The sequence below is a fragment of the Emiliania huxleyi genome, assembly GCF_000372725.1.
Source record: "Emiliania huxleyi CCMP1516 unplaced genomic scaffold EMIHUscaffold_43, whole genome shotgun sequence".
Classification (NCBI taxonomy): Eukaryota; Haptophyta; order Isochrysidales; family Noelaerhabdaceae; genus Emiliania; species Emiliania huxleyi.
The window spans coordinates 512,947-532,597 of NW_005198751.1; the positions used below are offsets into that span (position 1 = coordinate 512,947).

Below are 19,651 nucleotides of genomic sequence, written 5' to 3' on the forward strand. Positions count from 1 at the left end.
AGAAGCGCGAGGGTCCGACAAACGCTCGTTCGGCGCGCGCGCGGAACGTAATAGTTAGGTGACGATTGAGTCACAGTTCCCCCCTCACGGTGGGTTGGGTTTGTCGGTTCCTCTCCTCGCGTTGTCGGATAACCTACATAGCCGCTGCGCGGCTATCTCCGAGATGCCACAGTGTAGAAATGGAACTACAACTAGCCGAATCGCTTTTTTGTACACATCTGAGCTCCCCGGCCCTGGATGTGAGGTTGATAACTGCACTCCAAGTGCTCCAAGTACACAGATAGTGATAGAGAGATTTGCCTTTGGCCTATCAGTCTAGACGAGAGCAGAGCCCCCTATCTAGAGAGCCGAACGCGCACGCGCAGTGCACTCATAGTAACTCGCCGCCGCGCGTCAGTCGCTACGGTCAGTCGGTCACCCGCCAGGTGCGGCCGCCGCCCCACGCGCTGCTGTTGAAGCGTGTCACCGCGCCCGTGGCGTACGAGGCGACCCAGAGCGTGCCGTCGTGCGGGTCGAAGGAGAGGCCGCTCGGGCTGCGGATCGTGGCGCCACGCCGCTGCCTCCTCGCCCGCAGCTCCGCCTGCGCGGCGCCCGCCTCGCCGTCGGGCGACACGTCTGCGCCGGCGGCGACGCCGACGAAGGCGCCTCCGGGCGTGAAGCGCAGCACCTTATCGTCGCGGTAGGAGGACACGAACATGTCTCCCGAGGACGGGTCGCAGGCGATGCCGACCGGACCGCTGACGAGGCCCTGGCCGTACACGGCGAGCAGCGCGCCGCTCTGCGCGTCGAACTTGTAGACCGCCGAGCTGTAGTAGGCGCTGACGTGCACCGCGCCCTCCGAGTCAAAGGCGACGTCCTCTGCGCCGGCGAGCGAGGGCGCCGGCCGCGGCGCCGCCTGCGCCGGCTGCGGCGCCAGCGCTCCAAATCTGCCGAGGAAGGCGCCGCTCTGCGGGTCGAAGACGGACAGGTGCGGCAGGAGGAAGGAGGCGACAAAGAGGCGGCCGTCGGGCGAGAGGGCGAGCCCCTCGGGGCAGTCGAGGCTCTCCTCGTCGCCGATCCGGTCGAGCAGCGCCCCGTCCGACGCGTTGACGCGCAGCACGACGTCGTTCGTGAAGGAGGCGATGAAGAGCGAGCCGGCGTGGTCAAGCGCCATCCCGACCGGGCCGTCGAGGTCTCGTCCCTTGACAAACACTTTGTACTGCGCGCGCTTGCCGTCGATCCAGCGCAGCCGCACGACGTGGTTGAGCGTGAACGAGGCGACGAAGAGCTCACTCGCGGCGGCGTGCGCGATCGTGTACGGATGCCGCAGCACCGACGACGACACGCCGTCGACGTACTCCATGGTGTTGGCAGACCAGCGCGAGCGCGCGACGTTCTCGTGGAAGCGCCTCTCCGCGTCAAACATGGGCATCGCAATGCCGGACGGGTCGAGCACCTGGGCCGGAGCGAGCAGCAGCGACGCGAGGAGTGGCATATACGAGGTTCGCAGCCCTGGGCTTGTCAGCAGGAAGAAGAGCTTTGTGGACCACCGTCGTGAACCGCCGCTGCGCCAGGGTAGGAGCTCGTTCTTGGACGTAAACTCGGCTCGGGGGTGGGAGTTGGTGACGTGTCTAGATGCGGAGGCCATATGAAGAATTTTCACTCGCAGCTCTTACGTACATTCCCGGAGGAGGACTGCTGACGGGATTTGCGATGAGGAGCGATCCGAACGTGGTATCGTGTACGGATGCGAAGACAGTCGTGATTTCTTGTTGGTCTTTAAAAATCTCTCTCGCTCGCTCGGATGCGCGATCGTGTACGGATTAGTTGCGTGTATGCGGAGGCCATATGAAGAATTTTACAAGCAAGCTTATGGTTGGTACAATGGAAGAAACTTGTTTGTCTAAGGTACCCACTTACGTTTTAGCAGGGCCAACCCAGAACAAACATCCGGGCAACCTCAAAGTAGGTCCGTCCTCAGAGAATATGGAAAGTTCACGTCATGACGGTTAAAACGGCTGTTAACGGTCGCGACGTGGTCAATATGTCGTCACAGCGGCTGCGAAACGACAGCAGCAACGACAGCAGCAACGACAGCTGGTGACAGCTGGTGACAGCTGGTGACAGCTGGTGACAGCTGGTGACAGCCAGCTGCCAGGGAGGAATGAAAGGCACCCAAGAACAGTGACAGCCATAGTTACAGTGACAGTGAAGCCAGTGAACGCCAGCGACAGGCGGTGACAATGTCAGCGCGGGACCTAACCGAGTCGCTTAGGCGGCTCCAGTGGTGTGCCAGTGTGTGTGCCAGTCCGCGCCAGTCTGCGCCCTTGTTGTGCCAGTGTGTTTAGAGCCTGCCTTTTTCGATTCTTTGCTTGCACGACGCTAGAAATTTCTTTGCTTGTGTTAGTGCCAGTGCGCGCCAGTCCCGTGCCCAGTGTTGTGCGCGAGGGAGTTTTGTTGTAAAATTCTTTGCCTGTGTTAGTGCCAGTGCGCGCCAGTCCCGTGCCCAGTGTTGTGCGACGGAGTGAGTTGTAAAATCTAGGGTACCGAGGCTCACCCCCCCCCCTTGCCGCCTCGTCCTTTCGTGCCAAACCAGCCGATCTCGGCCCGTCGTTCTCCGCTCGCGCCGGCCGCCCATGCGCTCGCGGGGCTCCCCGACGGGGCGGGCCTCGTGCTGATGGACCCAGCCGAGGTGCCCAACCAGTCGGAGTGGCGCTGACGCGCTGCGCGCGACCACCAGCCAGCTTTCCGGCCGGGCCGAGAACGGTGTGTCGAGAAAGTAGACACTCCAAACAGTTGTCGCGTTTTTTGCCTCTTTTTGAGCGTTGCTGCTGCACACCCAGCCCACCAGTGATACGAGACGCACCAGATCCAACCCTGGCAGCGCTTGACCGTCACCCCGGTGGCCGCCCATAGGTGGCTGATCGCGGCCGCCGCTCACGCTGCTTTTCGGCGCCTGGCTCTCAGAGGGCCCCTGCGGCTCTCGCTCGTCGCGTGACCGCCGCCGACAGCATCTGCTCGGTCGTGCCCGCCGGCGCGGAGCTGCGCGACGTCGAATTGTTCGGCGGCTCGACCGCCGGCGCGCCCACCCTCGCCTCCTGCGCGCCTCACACCCAGTATTCACCTCGCGCGCGGCCGACAAAGTGAGCACACGACCACCTCCCTCTCAGTCACCCCCCCGACGATCCACAGCCCGTTTGTTCTCGCCGAGAAGACGCTCGGAGCGCCCAACTTTGCCTCGTGCGGCCATCAAACAGGCGCGTTGCCTCCCATCTCCGCACTTCCCATCTACCCCCCCACACTGCCACTGCCGGGGACGCGCAGATGCGACTCCCGGGCCCGCTCACCTCACCCGAGCCCCGCCGACCAGGCACGGCCCGACGAGAACCCGCTGGGAAGGAGCTGGCCGAGCCATCGCCGGCCTCCCTGCCGGCTCATGACCGCTCAAAAGGTCGCTCACCCGCCCGTCGCTTGCCGCCCCTCTCCCAGCCTTTGCCGGCGCTTTTGCACGAACCTAGGGCTCAGTTCCGTCTCCCCCCCCCTCCCTCCTGTGTGTAGGCCGTTTAATGCTGGCGGGAAGAGGCGCGCCGAGCCATCGGCGACGTCCCGGCGAGCTCATGGGCGCTCAAAAGGTCGCGGACCCGCCCGTCGCTTGCCGCCCCTCTCCCAGCCCTTGCCGGCGACAAGGATCACGAACCTAGGGCTCAGTTCCGTCTCCCCCCCCCTCCCTCCTGTGTGTAGGCCGTTTAAATGCTGGCGGCAAGAGGCGCGCCGAGCCATCGGCGACGTCCCGGCGAGCTCATGGGCGCTCAAAAGGTCGCGGACCCGCCCGTCGCTTGCCGCCCCTCTCCCAGCCCTTGCCGGCGCTTTTGCACGAACCTAGGGCTCAGTTCCGTCTCCCCCCCCTCCCTCCTGTAGGCAGGCCGTCCCGCGCTGGCGGGAAGAGGCGCGCCGAGCCATCGGCGACGTCCCGGCGAGCTCATGGGCCCCCAAAAGGTCGCACCGGCCCGTGGCTCCGCCGTCGGCTCCGCCGCGAGCGGCGACGGTGAGGCCGCCGGTGCTCGCCTATACCGGCTAGTGTGGAGCTCTCAGTGTGGTTGCGTGTTGTACTAGTGATGCTGCACTAGGCGGCCCGTTTTTAGCAAAAAGCAGATACCACATATCGCGTGTGGTCGTCGAAAAACCGCATCTTCGCCCGTCTGGGACCTCTTCGTACGGCTCCAAAAACCGCTCCTTAACGACGACTACGCGGCCCTGCGGTCGATCTGCGCCTTCTCAGCGGTGGAGGGGATGTGGGCGGTACGTGCGGACCGCGTGGTGCTGCGATGGCTTGACGAGTGCGACTCCCAGCGTCGACTTTTCGACCCCACGGAGCCTCTGCTGCCTCGGGGGGGGGGGGGGGTCTGCAGACCACCCGGCCGAACTTCAGAGTCGCGGTGCTCCTCAAATACCGCTCAAACGCCCACGATGTTGTGGAGGGGACATATGCTGATGATCCTGGCCCGATTGGTTCGCTCAGAAAGCTTCTGGGCGGTCGCTAAGGTTCGCTCCCCGCACACCGGCCCGGAGCCTTGGTACAAAAAATTCTTTGGTTGCCTTGAGTGCGTCCCAGGCGGGCGGCGGCAGGACAGGCCCCCTCGACGGGCCGAGCAATCGTCTGCGCCGCCAATGCTCTCCCTCTCCCGGCTACTCGCGCTACTCCTAGTGACGCTGGCTGTCGTGCTCTTCTTCTACCCGTGGCTCGTTCTCGTGCTGCTCGCTGCCTGCGGGCTGCTCTGGGTCGGCTGGGAGTGGGTCGAGCTCGCCGTGCGCTTGTACGTGACGCTGCGGCTGCCTCGCGTGCTGGGCGTCGAGTACATTGCGCTCGAACGCCTCTCGTTCCGCCGCCACGGCCTGCAGGTGCGCGGCCTCGAGGTGGGCAACTCGCCCGGCGTGTGGCAGGCGCCTTACGCGCTGCGGGTGGAGCGCTTCGCCTTCTCGACCGGCGGCCTGTTTGGATGGGCGTCCCTCTCCGGCCTGAACCGCTACCTGGGCGGCTCGGTCGTCTTTGGCTTCCGCACGCGCGACATCGAGACCTTCGAGCTCGAGGAGGCGTCTCTCTTTCTCGAGGCGGCTCGGGACGCGCGCTCCGGCGACGGAGCAAGGGGAGGGTCCACACCCGCGCGAGGCGCAAAGGCGGCGGGCGAGGCGGGGAGGAACGGCTCGCCCCTCCCAACCCTCGCCTACCAGCCCAGTGCCGCAGCAGCCTCCCCCATCGCCGCCGGCAACGCCGCCCCCGGCGCCGCCGCCGGCAGCGCCGTCGCCCCTACCGCAGCCGGCGGCTGCTGCAGCGGCGGTGCGGAAGACGCGGCGGCGGTGTCGGCGGCGGCAGCGAGCGGTGCGTCGGCGGCGGGCGAAAGCGGCGACGCGTCTCCCGCGCCGGTGCCCGTCAACGCTCCTTGGGTGGACACGCTCTGGTCGATGGCGCAGGCAAGCAGCGCCGGTCTCGGATGGTCTCGGATCCACATCTCGGCACATCTCGGCACATCTCGGCTCCGGTCGGTGGCGCAGGCGAAGCGGAGCAGGCTGCTGCGGGCCAAGCGCGGGCGGCGCGAGTTTGCGCGCGCCGAGCTCCGCGAGTGGCAGATGCGGTGGTCGGGCGGGCCTGGCCCCTCGGGCGGGTCTGGCCCCTCGGGCGGCTCGGTGGAGGCGGAGTTGGCGGGCGGAGGCGGAGGCGGGGGTGGGGGCGGAGGCGGCGGTGGAGGCGGCGGAGGCGGAGGCGGCGGAGGCTGCGGCAGCAGCGGTGGTGGAGGCAGCGCAAACGGCGGATGCGCCAGCGGCGCGAGCGGCAGCGGCGGCGCGGGCGGAGGCGGTGGCGGGGGAGGCGAGAGGGCGGAGGAGGGCGGGGAGGGCGAGGGCGAGGAGGCGGAGAGCGACGAAGAGGAGGGGGACAAGGCAGAGGCGCTGGGTGAGGCGTCGCCGCTGTGAACCGCGTCGGCTCACGCCGTGCTGCCTGTGCGCAGGAGGAGGAGCTGCGCTCGATCCTCGCCGCCTCACGGCACGCGCCTGGCTCGCAGATCGTTAATGAACAGTTAATGAGCAGTTAATGAGCAGTTAATGAACAGTTAATAGGCACGCGCCTGGCTCGCAGATCGTTAATGAACAGTTAATGAACAGTTAATGAACAGTTAATGAACAGTTAATAGGCACGCGCCTGGCTCGCAGATCGTTAATGAACAGTTAATGAACAGTTAATGAACAGTTAATGAACAGTTAATAGGCACGCGCCTGGCTCGCAGATCGTCGGCGCGATCCGCGAGCGCATGCAGGCCAGCGCCCGGCGGCGGGGGGCGAGGGGGGGAGGGGCGGGCTTCCCCGGGGACCCTTGGGACCCTCGGGCCGTCCGGTAGGCGGCCAACGCGAAGTGGCGCGCGAGGGTCGAGGCGCGAGATGTAGCCGAGATGCAGCCGAGACGCAGCAGAGATGCAGCCGAGACGTTTCCTGCAGCTTCCCCGGAGCCTCGCCGGAGCCTCGCCGGAGCCTTGCCGGAGCCTTGCCGGAGCCCGCAGGCGCAAAAGATGCGCAAGACGGGCAAGGCACAAGAGGCGCAGAGCATCGCGTCGGAGCGACGATTCGCCGAGGCAACTCGTTACCGCGTCGGCCGGCTGCTGCTGCGGCAGGCGCACCTCTCGACCAACTCACAGCGAGGGTTGGGAGAATGGCGAGAGTGGCGACACCGAGCTGCTGAGTGCGTCAGGTGCATGTCTCGATCAAGGGGTACGCGCTGTCGCTCGGCGAGGCTCCTTTCCTCGTGCGCGGCTTCCTAGGCACAGAGGAGGAGCTGAGGCAGCGCTCTTTCCGAGAGGCCCGAGTGCAAGGAAGGCAGCACGCAACAAGGAGATGGGTGCGAGTAGGCAGCGCGTGCTCTTCGGGGGGCGCGGCGCGACCGGCGCGCAGCAGCCGGGCCTCCCTCCGCCCCTCTGCGGCTGGGGAGGCGTTGTCGTTCACACTCTGACTCTGCGAGCAGGCGTGCAGCACCCGGGGCTTCTCTCGCGGCTGCTGCAAGACTCGTCACGCGACCCGGTGATGATCTAGTCTATGTCACATGATGTCTATGGCGGCGTGTCCCCCTCGGACTGTCCACCCACCCCGACCGGTTTCCGAACCCCCTTCCCCCAACGGGCCTCCCCCCCCCCCCCCCGGCCCGCAGGTGGCCCGCGGCGCGCTCGAGCGGCAGCTCAAATCGCGCATCGGCTCCGGCTTCAGCTCGCGCGTGGAAGGCCTCGGAGAGCGCCTCTCCGCCCTCCGCGACGCGCTACACTCCCTCTCCCTCCGCCTCGGCCGGCAGCGGAGGTCGCCGCAGCCGGCCGCCCCCCGGCCGCCCACGCCGGCGGCGGCGATGGACTCCGCTGAGCCGTGGGGCGCGGAGCGGCGCGTCAAGGGGGCGGCGGTGCTCGGCGACCCGTGGACCCGGATGGGCGGGATGCGGCACCGCGGCGTGCCTAGCCGCGAGGCTGGCGCCACGTCGCAGTTGCAGCCGGTGCGATGCCGAATCACAACCCCCCCACCCCCTCCTCCCTCAGCCCCCCGACTGCGCCAGCGCCGCCGCCACAGCCTCACACCACCCGGCCTCGCCTCGCCTCAGGTGCTCTCCCCAGAGTTGCCTGTCGAGGCTGCGACGGCGGCCGCCCCCACGCCGAGAAGCAAGCTGTGGGCTGCCCCCGCCGCCGCACCGCCGTCCTCGGCGCCGGGCTGCTCGGCCAGCCCTGCGAGCGGCGCCCGGCGCAGGAGCGGGGACGAGGCTCGCTGCCCCTCGGCGCCGCTGCAGCGGAGTCCGTCCAAGAGCGAGCTGCTCGACTCGTCGCCGGGCGAGGTCGACTATGCTACCTGCTCCGCGCCCCCGCGCCGCGCGCCCAGCCGCGAGCCGCCGCCGGCTGGCGTGCCGCTTCTCCGCGCGGCGGCGAGCGCCCCGCGGCCGGGCAGCGCGCCCGCGGTGCCGCTCTTCGCCCCCGCGGCGTCGTTCGAGGGCTTGGCCGAGCTCTGGAACAAGCTCAAGCCCGGAAAGGAGCAGCCGCCGGCGCCGGCGCCGATGGCAGCGCTGGTGGACGATGGCCAGGAGGAGGAGGAGGAGGAGCAAGCCGCCCCGCCGCGCAAGTCGCGGTCGCGGTCCGAGGACTTGCGGCGCCCGTGCGCCAGCCTCGACGCCGCCTCGCTCGCCTGGGGCGGCGCGCTCTGATGTGGTCCGGGCCGGCTCGATTGCCGTGGACGCTGATGGGTCGCTGGGTGGCTCTCGACGAGTGTTTGTCGTCGGAGCCGATTTGAACCGATGATTCTGGGTGCCACAATCTGTGTGACTCTGTTAGTGGGATTGGGAGAGAATGAATGCAGTCTTTGTCGCGACGTGTTCAGTGCGAGATGAAGAGGGGGGAGAGGGGGGCGGGGGGGGGGTTGTAGAGCCCAGTATGGCCGCCCGGGCCGCGCCGCGGTGAGTTGTGTGGACTTGAGCCGTGGGGGCAAAAGCCGCAATAACGTAACACTACGACGAGATGTGACGAACTGACATGTACTTTACTTCTCCGAGACTCTCTATGCGCTTGCGCGGGCTCCCGTCCTCCGAGTGCGAGTCCGACTCCGATCTCTCCGTGTGCTGTCCGCACGATCGTGCGCGCGCTCCGACGACCGACCAAAACGGTCCGACGCCGCGGCCGCGGAGGTACGACGTACGGTGTTTTAAAAAACGACCTGAAACTTCAGTTCAGAGTCGGCGCTCACTAGAGCTGCGTGTCCCGAAAATAAAGCAGCACAATCGGAGATCACAGCTCCATGTCTTGCAGATCGCCTCCCGCAGCGTCAAGGCCGAGGCCCTGTGCGACCACCGGCCGTGCCTGAGTGTGTGCAGGGAGGAGCAGGGGTCGGCGGCTGGGGGCGGAGCGGACCGAGCGGGGAGCGGAGAGAGGAGGGGCGGGGCGGGGCGGGCGCGGGGGGGGGGGGGGGGGCACGCCTCCGGGTCTCGCAGCACAAGCAGCAGCAGGTCGTCGCCCGAGGCTCGGATCGCGGCGAGCGCCTCCTCGTGGCGCGCGGTCGGCTGCCCGCCCACAGAGATGATGCGGTCGCCCGCGCGGAGCGCCGATCGCCTCGCCGCGCCGGAGACGGCAGCGATGGCGGGCCTGCCCTGCTCGTCCCTGTGCAGCTCCAGCCTACAGGCAGGGGTGCGGAGGAGGTGCGAGAGGGGTGCCGCGCCGGCGCCGGCGTCTCCCTGGCTCTCGAGCCCGAAGCCGTCGGTCGGGTCGCGCGTCAGGCTCTCGGCGAGCTGCTGCGGCCCAGCATCGAAACGGGCGCCTCCCTCCTCGTGGGCGACTGCGGCGACCATCTCGGAGACGGAGGTCGCGCCGACCGAGCTCACAACACCAGAGAGGCACGCCGCCGCCTGCGCCGCCGCCCTCTTTGCCGCCTCCGCCTCCGCCCGGGCGGCGGCGCCGTCGCCGGCGTCCGTGCTGCTGCCCTCTCCTCCGCCCTTGCCGTCGGGAGGCGGCGCCGCAACGTCGGCCGCTCGCTTGAGCGGCAGCGAGGCGAGCTCCAAGCTCGAGGCGCGAGGGACGTCCTCCTCCGCCACCTCCTCGGCCGCAATCGCCGCGTCGTTGAGCGAGTGTATGGCGTCCATCTGGGCGGCCGCGTCGCCGCCCAGGGCGTGCGAGCGCTTCAGGTACGCCGCCGCGTCGGCGACAAGCGCGGCCGACGGCGCACCCGCGCGCACAGTCCGCGCAGTCGCAGTGGGCTTGTTGCCTCGCACGCGGAAGCCGGCGATGCCGCGCCGCTTCCCTCGGACCCGGCCACCGAGGTGCATCATGGTTGGCTCGACGTGGTGCTGCCACAGGCGACGTCCGGCGACAGTGTGCTTGATCGCGTAGCGAGCGATCAGAAGAAGGGCCAGCAGCGTGGCGGAGGTTAGGAGCAGCACGGGTGGGCCGCCGGCGGAGACGGCAACCGGCGGAGCGGCAGGCAGAGCGGCAGGCGGAGCGGCAGGCGGAGCGGCGGGGTCGAGTTTCGAGCTGTGGTTCTGTGAGAGGCTGTCTTCTGACATGGGCCCAGCGGGCAAGTCTCTCACAAAAGATCTCTAACGCACGTGTATTCTTTTTTTGCTAGGCCGGCCCTGATGCCGGGGTAGGTAGGGTAGGTCTGGGCCCTCCCGTCGGGTTTTTCCCTCTCTTCAAGCTGGAATTTTCACAGCAGAAAAAGAAAATTTCCGCGGAAATCACGATGTCAACCCTCCCCAAATGGGTGATCTGATGCTTGTAGGGCTTGAGAGTGGCCTCCCATGTCACAAGAAGGACTGTGGATGCAGGAGAGTACCACCAACCATCACTCTAGTTGGTATAGTACCCCACCTTCACCCATCGAGTGATTTCTTTTTTAGTTTCCCATAAGTAGGGTAGGTAGGTAGGTAGGTAGGTAGGGGCACCGCAGGGGCCGGCCAGGGTTTTTGCAGAATTTCAGCATGAGGGCCGCCCAAGCAAAAATAAACGCCACCTGTCTAAAGCTCGCATTCGCGTACCAAGCTACCAACTGTGATGTTGTGGAGTCTCCTGGGGAGAACCCCCCCCCCCCCCCCCGCAACTTCGCCTCGATGCACGCGTCACATCACAGTCTGTGCCCTTGCCTCATGGACAAGTCGTCTAGCATGCTCCTCTCACCTCCACCTCCCCGCTTCTCCTCTTCCTCCTCCTCCTCCCCCGCGACCGCCTCCGCCTCCTCCGTCCGCGCCCCAGCCAGCCGATCGAACGCCTCCTGCTCGCGCGGCGCCATCGAGGAGAGCGCGCGGGAGAGCCTCCAGATTTTCACAATGCCCTGGCCGTCGGCCGTGGCGATCAGGGAGGGCTCGGCGGGGTTGAAGGCGACGGCGTACACAGCCGAGCCGTCGCCCGTCACCTTGAGCGCGAGCTCAGGCTTGCCCCTGGACCGCCTCAGGTCGTACACGTGCAGCTGCCCGTCGGCGCCCCCCACCGCAAAGACCGACGGCCGCGCGGGCGACCACGAGCACGAGTAGAGCGGCGCGGCGCTCGGCTCGGTGACGAGCAGCGGCTGCGGCGAGAGCAGGCTGAAGAGGCGGGCCGACGCGTCGGTCGAGACGGAGAGGAAGACGTGGCGGTGGAAGGGCGAGAAGGCGACCCCGTAGACGGGTCCCGAGTGCGGCTGGTACAGTAGCGAGGCTGGGGAGCCGTAGAGCTGCTCGGCTGGCGGCTGGGCCGCGAGCACGAGCGTCGGAGTCACCTCCTTCGCCCGCGCCATCTGCGCCTCGCGCTCGACGCGCTCCTTGAGCCGCTCAAAGTGCGAGCGGCCCACCCGCGTCAGCAGGGTCGCCGCCTCGGGCGCCCAGCGCAGCCCTCCCCCTTCCGGCCCGCCGCGCGGCGCTTGCACGCTCTCGGAGGAGCGCGCCTCGTTGGCGTGCAGGCCGCACTTGAGGAGCTGCCCCGCCTCGAAGCCGACCACAAAGGTGGACGGGTCGACGGGGGAGAAGGCGAGAGACGCGCCACCGGCCAGGGGCGCCTTACCGCTCCCAAACGGCTCGCGCTCGGCGGCGGCCTGCGCCCGCGGGGCCACGCGGCAGCCCATCACCGGCGCCGCGAGCCGATTGGCGGGGCTCCACACGAGGAGGCGCCCGTCGGAGGAGAGGGAGGTGAGGACGTGGCCGAGCTGCGGTGTGTGCGTCCACGCGAGCTGCAGCACCGGCCACGCGTGCGTGTACTCGGTCAGGCTGCTCTTGCAGGCGAGCGCCTCTCCGCCGGCCGCGCCGAGCCGGAAGAGCATGACGTCGCCGTTGAAGCCGCCGCCGGCGAGGAGGTCGGGCTCGACGCGGTGGAAGGCGAGGGAGACGAGGCAGCAGGGAAGCTGCAGCGTGTGGTCCGCCCTGCTCGGGTCCAGCTGCCGCCGCATCACCGACCACGTGCAGAGCACGGACTCGCTGCTCTCCCAGTCGTTCCGGTCGAGCGGGCCGTAGGCGGCGGCGACCACGCTGCCGGTGGCGTTCCATGAGACGGCGGTGCACGACTCGAGGACGGAGGCGGGCGTGTTCGGCGGTAGGGCGGCGCGGTGCCGCAGCGAGTGCAGGCACGTGGCCACGTCGCGCTCGTCCTCCCAGCTGACGTCATGGTTGTCGAATGCGGTCGTGCCGAGGTTGCGGTGCAGCGCCTCCTCCAGCTCGGGCGTGCTGCGTGCGAGGAATGCGTTGAGCTCGGCCGACTCAACGTAGTAGTCGCGCGCCAGTCGCACCGCCCCACACTCCTCTGCATCCTCTGTCTGCGACGCCCCCTCCCTCACCCTTGGCGCCTGCGTCTTTGCGTGCGCCACCTCGATGGGATCAGTGGCGCAGGCGACGCTGGCCGTCGGTCGCTCCGACCTCCAGTCGGAGGCCAGCGAATGCACCGCGCCCGAGTCCGAGAAATCGGCCGGCAAACGCTGCGCGGCGACCGCCATGTTGGCGGGGCGTGCGCAACGCGCGGGACGCGGGAAGTGGATGAATGCGTTACATCTGCCGAATCATTTCCCCCTTGGGTTTCTTGCCGTCGTTCCTGGGCAGCGAGCTGGGGCGGGGTACCCAAGGTGTGAACCGAATCATCTGCATAGGGGTGTGAATAGAAGGATTTTCTTCTCAACAATCAACCGAATAGTACACCTACCTAGTGGTGCCGCTCTTCATGACGATGGAGTGAGCAGTTCTGCGCGGCGCCGTGTCGAGATGACCTCCTGAGGCGACCTGAGCTGTGGCACAATGCTCAATCAATGGTGGCACGGCTTCGGCTATCTAGCAGCCAGGAGCCAGTCGGCATGCCCTCCTTTTTAGCCTGCTCGCGCACCGGCACCGGCGATACGAACTCTGCGCGCCGCGAGAGCGCAGGAGCGGAGAGCGAGAGGCGAATCTGGGCGACTGTGGAGGAGGCGCAGTTTTCTCGGAGCAACAGTCGGGTAATTGTCACACTGCCGTCCGGGAAGGTCTTCTCTCTCAGCAGGCCGAGCCCCGAGCGCCGTGGCGTCGCGCGCTGCTCACGGGACCACACGGCGGGTGAAAAGATAAATCATGTTGGTAGCAAAAAAGGATCCTCCCATAATACTGACTGGACACGACGTTAGAAGGCGTGGCGATCGTGTCGAGATGAATCTAGATGAGATGTGACGCACACTCACCAAAAATGCGGCGGCGCGTCTCTTCTCGCGGCCTGGTTAGAACTGTGCTCCTCAGCTTGACCCATGCGCATGTCGGGCGCTGCTCTATGCGCGCTCCCAGTCCGGCTCCCTCTACACTTCGTCAGGCCGCCACCGGCATCAGCCCGTCGGTGGTGAGGCTTTGTGGGATCATCTTGGTGATCTTCTTGGGGCCAAAGCGCTCGGCGTACGGCACAAAGGGGGGGTAGATCGCAAAAACGATGCCGAGGGCGACGCACCCCATCGCGGCGCACTGCACGCAAAAGGTGATGCTGACGCCTGCGCGGATGGGTCACGGCGACGTGTCACCCCAAAGGAAGTGTCCGCGTGTGCCGTGGGCGTGACAGCGGGGGCAAAGGCACAGCAAGCGGAGGAGCGTCTGTGCAAATAGGTGCGCTGCTAATGCCGTTGTAGGCCCTGTCCCAGTGCTTCTCGTCGAACGGGTCGGTGACGTCAAAAATGGTGGTGAAGTCTTCGTTGTCGTTGGTCAGCTTTGGGTCCTTCCACATCATCATCCACCCGACGGTGAGCGTCAGGCAGGCAAAGATGCTGACGCCTAGGGGCGCGCAGGCGGCAGAGCGGGTCAGGCACAGCGTTGGCCGAGGGAGGGCGGTGCTGCACTGCTGATGGCTCGCATTTCGGCTAAAGGCGGGGGCCCGCACCTGAGTTGAGCATCTGGACGAGCACGACTTGCGGGTAGGCGAGGTTGATGGCGGACGTCACCAGCTGTGGGTGGGTGGGGACCACGGTAGGCTGAGTCGCGCCCGGGGATACGTTTGTGGTGGGTGGCAGCGGGTGAGCAGAGGCCAGAGGAATTCAATGCGGCGGGCGCCTTGAAGAGCGTCAGTGAGAAGGACATCATGACCATGCAGATGAGCGCGGTCGCGGATGACAGGGCGTCCTTCGACCAGGATCCGTACTCCGTGCCCAACCGCCCATCGACCAAGCAGTTGACCACGCCAGCGTACGCGACCGCCTGCAAGAGACAGGAGGGGAGTGTTCTTCCCTGAACTACGCCCGACAGCCCGCTGAGGGATCCAGCGAATCCATCTATTGCACGGGGCCAGAGCGCCCACCGTCAGAGCGAACGCGGGGATGGCAAAGCAGAAGTCGCCTACGGCAAACTTCTTCAGCAGCGGGGAGGCGTCTCTGATCACGGTCGGCATGATGCGTCGCTCCGGGGCGGGCCCGAGGGCGATTTCGCCCGACCGATTTTTACGTCGATCGCCCCCCCCCCCCACCCCCCAATTCAACTCGCATTCAACTCGGGCGGCGTGAAATGGTTTCCCATGCAGTGCGCCAACTCTCGCAGCGATCAACTCGGGCGGCGTGAAATGGTTCTCCTTTTGCAAAATTTTCGCCAAATCTCGTACCGAATTTATGGCACCTGGTTTCCGTTCGTTCGTTCGTTCGGGCGAACAGTCGTAAGAACGAACATACTACCCGAAAGAGAAAGAGAGAGAGAGAGAGAGAGAGAGAGAGAGAGAGAGAGAGAGAGAGAGAGATAGAGAGAGAGAGAAAGAGAGAGAGAGAGAGAGAGAGAGAGAGAGAGAGAGAGAGAGAGAGAGAGAGAGAGAGAGAGAGAGAGAGAGAGAGAGAGAGAGAGAGAGAGAGAGAGAGAGTACCCGAAAGCGCGAAAGGTGGACTGTGCTGATGATAGCGGGTTTGCGATTGAGGAGCGTCTCCGAAGGGTAGGTATCCTCGCTTCCTCGGGGTAGCGCACCACTAACGCCGCTTCCTCCCGCTGTGATTCTGTGTGAGCTGTGTGTCTTGATTTGCCAACATCTAACCGGCTAAGAAAGAAAGAAAACACGTTATCGTCCCCTGCTCGCTCGATGCTTACTCTGCTGCTGACATCCGCTGGAGTGCTGTCGCGGCGTGCTGTCGTGCTGAGTGGCATCCCTCTCTCCACGGCAGCGTCATCGGCATCGGCCTCCCAGCGGTCGGATCTGGTCGGCGCAGGCAGCAGCGAGCGATGCGAGAGCGGCGACGGCGAGGCGTGCGAGCGGCTGTCGGAAGGAAATCCCTACATCCAGAAGCTTCAGGCTCGCTCGCGCGAAAACCGCGAGAAGAATGCGGCGAAGGTGTGGGACCAGACCGTGAAAACGATGGACTATGACAGCTACTTCTCCACGCTCGACCAGAATATGGTTTTGCTCCCCGACGGCGCGTACAAGCTGCTGTCTGCGGACGAATATTCCCGACTTCGACAGGCCGGGAAGTTAAAGGTGGGCGCGATCGATCGCGTCCTCGAGGAGTAATCGGTCGCACGCCGTGGCGAGCAGCAGGGAGCCACCTGAGAGCACACAGACGCGAGACGCGGTGCCCGGCCCGGTGGCACGTGTCTAAACAGTTATGGCTCACTAATACTGCAGTGAAGCTGTATGTGGCGTAGCTGTGTTTCTTACCTTCATCCATCTGCAAAAAAGTACTTCACTCTCAACCACCTGGGTCACGCGGACCACACAGTTTCGTGACCGTACGTGCAAGTTCAGTGAGGGCGCCGCTGAGGCGACGTCAAGGGGACGCGCGGCGAATGGGAATGGGTGGCCGAATGTGCCCAAGACGTGCGACTGCGAGCGAGTGCTCACTTCTTCGCGGCCGACAGTCTTGCCGCTACAGCCATTGCAGCCGCTCGCGCGGCAACGGCGGCTGCGCTGGGCGGCGGCGGCGGCGGTTGAGACGCCGACTGCACGAGCGGCTGCGGCGGCAGCTGTTGCTGCTGCGTATGTGGCGGCGCGTACTGCTGCGGCGGCGGCGGCGCGTACTGTGGCGGCGGCGGCGGCGGCGCGTACTGCTGCGGCGGCGGCGGCGCGTACTGCTGCGGCGGGAAGGCGTTCAGCCCAGGCGCGCTCGCGCCCGCCTGCGCCCCGCTCAGGCGCGCTGCGGCGGCCTGCGCCGCGAGGAGGGCGGGCGCGCACCCAGATGCGGCGCCGCCCGCGCCGCTGCCGCCCAGCTGCTGCTGCAGCTTGTGCTTCGCGACGAGCTGCGGCGGCGCGAACTCGCCAGGCGGCGCGGCGCAATCGTTCCGCGCCGTCGCTTCGGGTGTCGGCGCGGCGTCGGGCGCGACGGCGTGCGCCGCCTGGCCCGGCGCACGCTGCTGCTTGGCGAGGGCGGCGGGCAGGCCGGAGGCGGCCCAGCGGCGCGAGGCGCGCGCGAGCTGGAGCAAGTCCTCTGGCGGCACCTGCCTCAGTGCGTTGGAGATGGTTGGCGAGTCAGAGCGCGGTGGGCCAGAGCGCGTGCTGGAGCAGGCGGGAGATGTGGGGAGATGTGGGGAGATGTGGGGAGATGTGGGGGCGAGATGGGGCCAGGGCGCGTGCTGGAGCAGGCGGGCGCCACCTGCCGCGCGGTGAGGAGGGAGCGGACGAGGTCGACGGCGGCGTCCTCCTCCTTGCGCGTGAGCAGCGTGTACGCGGTCCCGTCCTCGGCGCCGGCGCGGCCCGTGCGGCCGATGCGGTGCGTGTGGTCGTCGAGTCGCTTGGCCGCCTCGAAGTTGACGACTGTCTTGATGGCGGGGATGTCGAGCCCGCGCGAGGCGACGTCGGTGGCGACGAGGATCGGCGCTGCCCCGCGCTTGAAGCGCGAGAGCGCCTCGTTCCGCTCCGCCTGCGTCGTGTCGCCGTGGATGAGAGGGAGTCGAGGTCTAGCCGAGGTCCAACCAGGTCTAGCGGAGGTCTAGCCGAGGTCTGGCCGAGGGCTGGCCGAGAAGGTGGCCTGCGTCTTATCGCCGTGGATCGCGTCGACGCGCGCGCGGCACAGCTCGCTCAGCCGGCGGGCGAGCGCCTCGGACCCCGCCTTTGTGGCGAGGGGAGGGGGAGGATTCCTGTCAATGATAATTATTGTGGAGAGGGGAGGGAGAGCCTTTGTGGAGAGGGGAGGGAGAGGAGTGGCTTGCGGGGAGTGTCGAGGGGTGAGGGAGGGTGGGGGGGCCGCCTTGGTCGACGTGAAGACGAGGACCGAGCCGAGGCCGGTGAGGTGGCCGAGCCTATATGGGGGAGGTATGGGGGAGGTATGGGGGAGATAGGGGGAGCAGCGGCCGGTGAGGGTGCCGAGCCGAGTCGAGAGCCAACCCCACTTGGCACCCTCCGAAGGGAGCACCTGGGGGAGGGGGAGGGGGAGGGGGAGGGGGAGGGGGAGGGGGGGAGGGGAGGGGCTCTCTCTCCCGGTGGCCTCCTCAACGGGTAAGCAGCCGCGCGCTGCAGAACGGCGGACGAGGCGAGTGCGGCGCCTCGACGATCTGCGAGACGTCTGCCGCGGCGTCGCCCGCCTCTCCGATGGTCAGCCGGACGGGCTCGTGGAGGGCGTCGCGCGCGAGCGCCTCGAGGGCGGGGCGGAGGGTTGACTAGTATGTTAATGAGTACTCATTCGTGTAATTATTACTAATTAAGATACCTCGAGGGCGGGGCGGAAGGTTGCGGAGAAGAGCAGCGTCTGCCGGTCGGGCCGCACCTGGCCGAGCAGGCTGGTTAGAATGGATCATGTAGTTATAATAGAACAGCTCATGAATGGTGACGCACCTGCCCGAGCAGGCTGCGCAGCTGCGGCTCGAACCCCATCGAGAAGAGACGGTCCGCCTGGACTCGTACCAACTAGTGTGGACTCGTAGTGTGGACTCGTAGCCCCACTCAGACCCGTCGAGGAGAGGTGCGGGCTGTGCCTCGTCCACCACCACAAAGGTCGCCCGCCTGCAGCAGACCGGCCGCCGCGTCACAACACGCGCCCTCCCCCTCCCTCCCTCATTCTCTCGCTCCCTCTCTCGCTCCCTCCCCCTCCCTCTCTCCCTCCCTCTCTCTCTCCCGCTCTCTCTCTCTCTCTCTCACCCGAGCGTGAGCCCGCCCTTGGCCTTGCACATCTCGAGCAGCCGGCCCGGCGTCCCAACCACAACCTCGGCACCACCCTTCAGCTCCTTGAACTGCTCGAACCTAGGGAAGGGTCCGAGACAGTTCCGAGAAGGTTCCTAACCCTTCAGTTCCTTGAACTGCTCGAACCTAGGGAAGGGTCCGAGACAGTTCCGAGAAGGTTCCTAACCCTTCAGTTCCTTGAACTGCTCGAACCTAGGGAAGGGTCCGAGACAGTTCCGAGAAGGTTCCTAACCCTTCAGTTCCTTGAACTGCTCGAACCTAGGGAAGGGTCCGAGACAGTTCCGAGAAGGTTCCTAACCCTTCAGTTCCTTGAACTGCTCGAACCTAGGGAAGGGTCCGAGACAGTTCCGAGAAGGTTCCTAACCCTTCAGTTCCTTGAACTGCTCGAACCTAGGGAAGGGTCCGAGACAGTTCCGAGAAGGTTCCTAAGCCTTCAGCTCCTTGAACTGCTCGCACTTGGAGACGCCGCCGAAGAGACCCGCGCACCGCACGCCGACCCCCTTGCCCAGCTTGCGCACCTGCCGCACGATCTGCTCGGCCAGCTCGTGCGTCGGCGCGACGACGAGGACGATCGGCCCCTCCCCCTTGGCAAGGTGCGGCTGGTGCGCCACGTGCGTCAGGAGGGGGAGGGCGTACGCCGCCGTCTTGCCGGAGCCCGTCGCGGCGATGCCTGCTCTCGGCTCCTCTTGATCAGTCATAAGTGACTACTTACTTGATAGCGGCCATCCCGACTCGCGGCTCATCTCGGGTAGACTCGGGGATCGCGCCGCCGTCTCGCCGCCGTCTCGCCGCCGCACGTCGCGGCGATACCGATCGTGTCGCGGCCGGGGAGCGCAAATCTCAGCGGATCTCGGGAGATCTCGGCGAGTCTCGGCAAGTCTCGACCGATCATGTCGCGGCCGGAGAGGGCGACCGGCAGGGCGACGCACTGGATCGGGGTCGGCGCCTCGTAGCCGGCCTAGGGAAGGTTCCGAGAAGGTTCCGAGAAGGTTCCCAAGCCTACGGGGTCGGCGCCCTCGTAAGCCAGCCTTGCGGACGGCGCTCGCCAGCTCGGGCAGCAAGCCTGCCTCGTCGAAGCGGCGGAGCGGGCGCGGCACCTGGCAGGAGAGAGCGGCCGCGCGGCGGTGTGAGGCGGCAGCGGCGGTGAGGCGGCAGCGGCGGTGAGGCGGCAGCGGCGGTGAGGCGGCAGCGGCGGTGAGAGGCGGCAGCGGCGGTGAGAGAGGGCAAGTGCGGCATTGCGTGCGGCGGACGTTGTGGCGATGGGTGTTGGATACAAGTAATCGCGCGCGCCTCGAAACCACGGCATGTGACGCCGAGCCGGCGGCGGACGTCGCCGAGCTGCGCGTCGCTCATCGCCGTGACGGCTCGCGCCTCGGAGTAGAAGCACCTGGGCAGGGGAGGGGAGGGGAGGGGAGGGGAGTGGGAGTGGGAGGGGGAGGGGAGGGGAGGGGAGTGGGAGTGGGAGGGGAGGGGAGGGGGAGGCGGGTCCGGGCTGCGGTGGTGCGGGCTGCGCACTTTTCGAAGGGCGGGTAGTCGACGGCGGAGTGGTCGACAGGAGGGAGAAGCTCGAGCTGCTTCCCCCTCTGGTCCTTGAGCTGCCTGCGCGGCCCGGCGCCTGCCCCGCCGCCCTCCGC

At 66.9% G+C, this 19,651-nt stretch overlaps 5 protein-coding genes across 5 annotated transcripts; 2 read left to right on the forward strand and 3 right to left on the reverse strand.

Moving 5' to 3' along the window:
- Positions 1-406: 406 nt before the first annotated feature.
- EMIHUDRAFT_102794 (hypothetical protein) lies at positions 407-1,474 on the reverse strand (the record flags this gene model as incomplete). The annotated part of the gene is made up of 1 exon (XM_005769209.1): positions 407-1,474. The coding sequence occupies one exon, from the start codon at positions 1,472-1,474 to the stop codon at positions 407-409; it is 1,068 nt and encodes a 355-aa protein (XP_005769266.1).
- Positions 1,475-2,222: 748 nt separating this feature from the next.
- Positions 2,223-4,142, forward strand: EMIHUDRAFT_451478 (hypothetical protein; the record flags this gene model as incomplete). Its single annotated transcript, XM_005769210.1, has 5 exons — positions 2,223-2,266; positions 2,949-3,038; positions 3,538-3,611; positions 3,721-3,795; positions 3,902-4,142. 5 exons carry the CDS (start codon positions 2,223-2,225, stop codon positions 4,090-4,092), a joined length of 474 nt encoding a protein of 157 aa, XP_005769267.1. The 3' UTR covers positions 4,093-4,142.
- A 1,864-nt stretch (positions 4,143-6,006) lies between these two features.
- On the forward strand, positions 6,007-8,510 carry EMIHUDRAFT_451479 (hypothetical protein). The gene is made up of 12 exons (XM_005769211.1): positions 6,007-6,016; positions 6,239-6,287; positions 6,369-6,401; positions 6,528-6,638; positions 6,716-6,804; positions 6,873-6,907; positions 6,986-7,041; positions 7,169-7,498; positions 7,604-7,668; positions 7,747-7,831; positions 7,985-8,059; positions 8,132-8,510. The coding sequence occupies exons 2-12, from the start codon at positions 6,282-6,284 to the stop codon at positions 8,192-8,194; spliced, it is 948 nt and encodes a 315-aa protein (XP_005769268.1). The 5' UTR covers positions 6,007-6,016; positions 6,239-6,281; the 3' UTR covers positions 8,195-8,510.
- A 2,227-nt stretch (positions 8,511-10,737) lies between these two features.
- Positions 10,738-12,198, reverse strand: EMIHUDRAFT_41651 (hypothetical protein; the record flags this gene model as incomplete). The annotated part of the gene is made up of 2 exons (XM_005769212.1): positions 10,738-11,196; positions 11,374-12,198. Coding segments are annotated over 2 exons (1,284 nt in total), but the record flags the coding sequence as incomplete, so codon positions are not given.
- A 1,676-nt stretch (positions 12,199-13,874) lies between these two features.
- Positions 13,875-18,972, reverse strand: EMIHUDRAFT_66029 (hypothetical protein; the record flags this gene model as incomplete). Its single annotated transcript, XM_005769213.1, has 6 exons — positions 13,875-14,183; positions 16,531-16,819; positions 16,913-17,308; positions 18,006-18,077; positions 18,474-18,687; positions 18,903-18,972. Coding segments are annotated over 6 exons (1,350 nt in total), but the record flags the coding sequence as incomplete, so codon positions are not given.
- Positions 18,973-19,651: the final 679 nt, after the last annotated feature.

Coding starts and splice junctions, on each gene's coding strand:
- EMIHUDRAFT_451479 (XM_005769211.1), top strand. Junction 6,402..6,527: donor AGTGGCGCGCGAGGGTCGAG/GCGCGAGATGTA, acceptor CGGAGCCCGCAG/GCGCAAAAGATGCGCAAGAC. Junction 6,805..6,872: donor GGCACAGAGGAGGAGCTGAG/GCAGCGCTCTTT, acceptor GGGTGCGAGTAG/GCAGCGCGTGCTCTTCGGGG.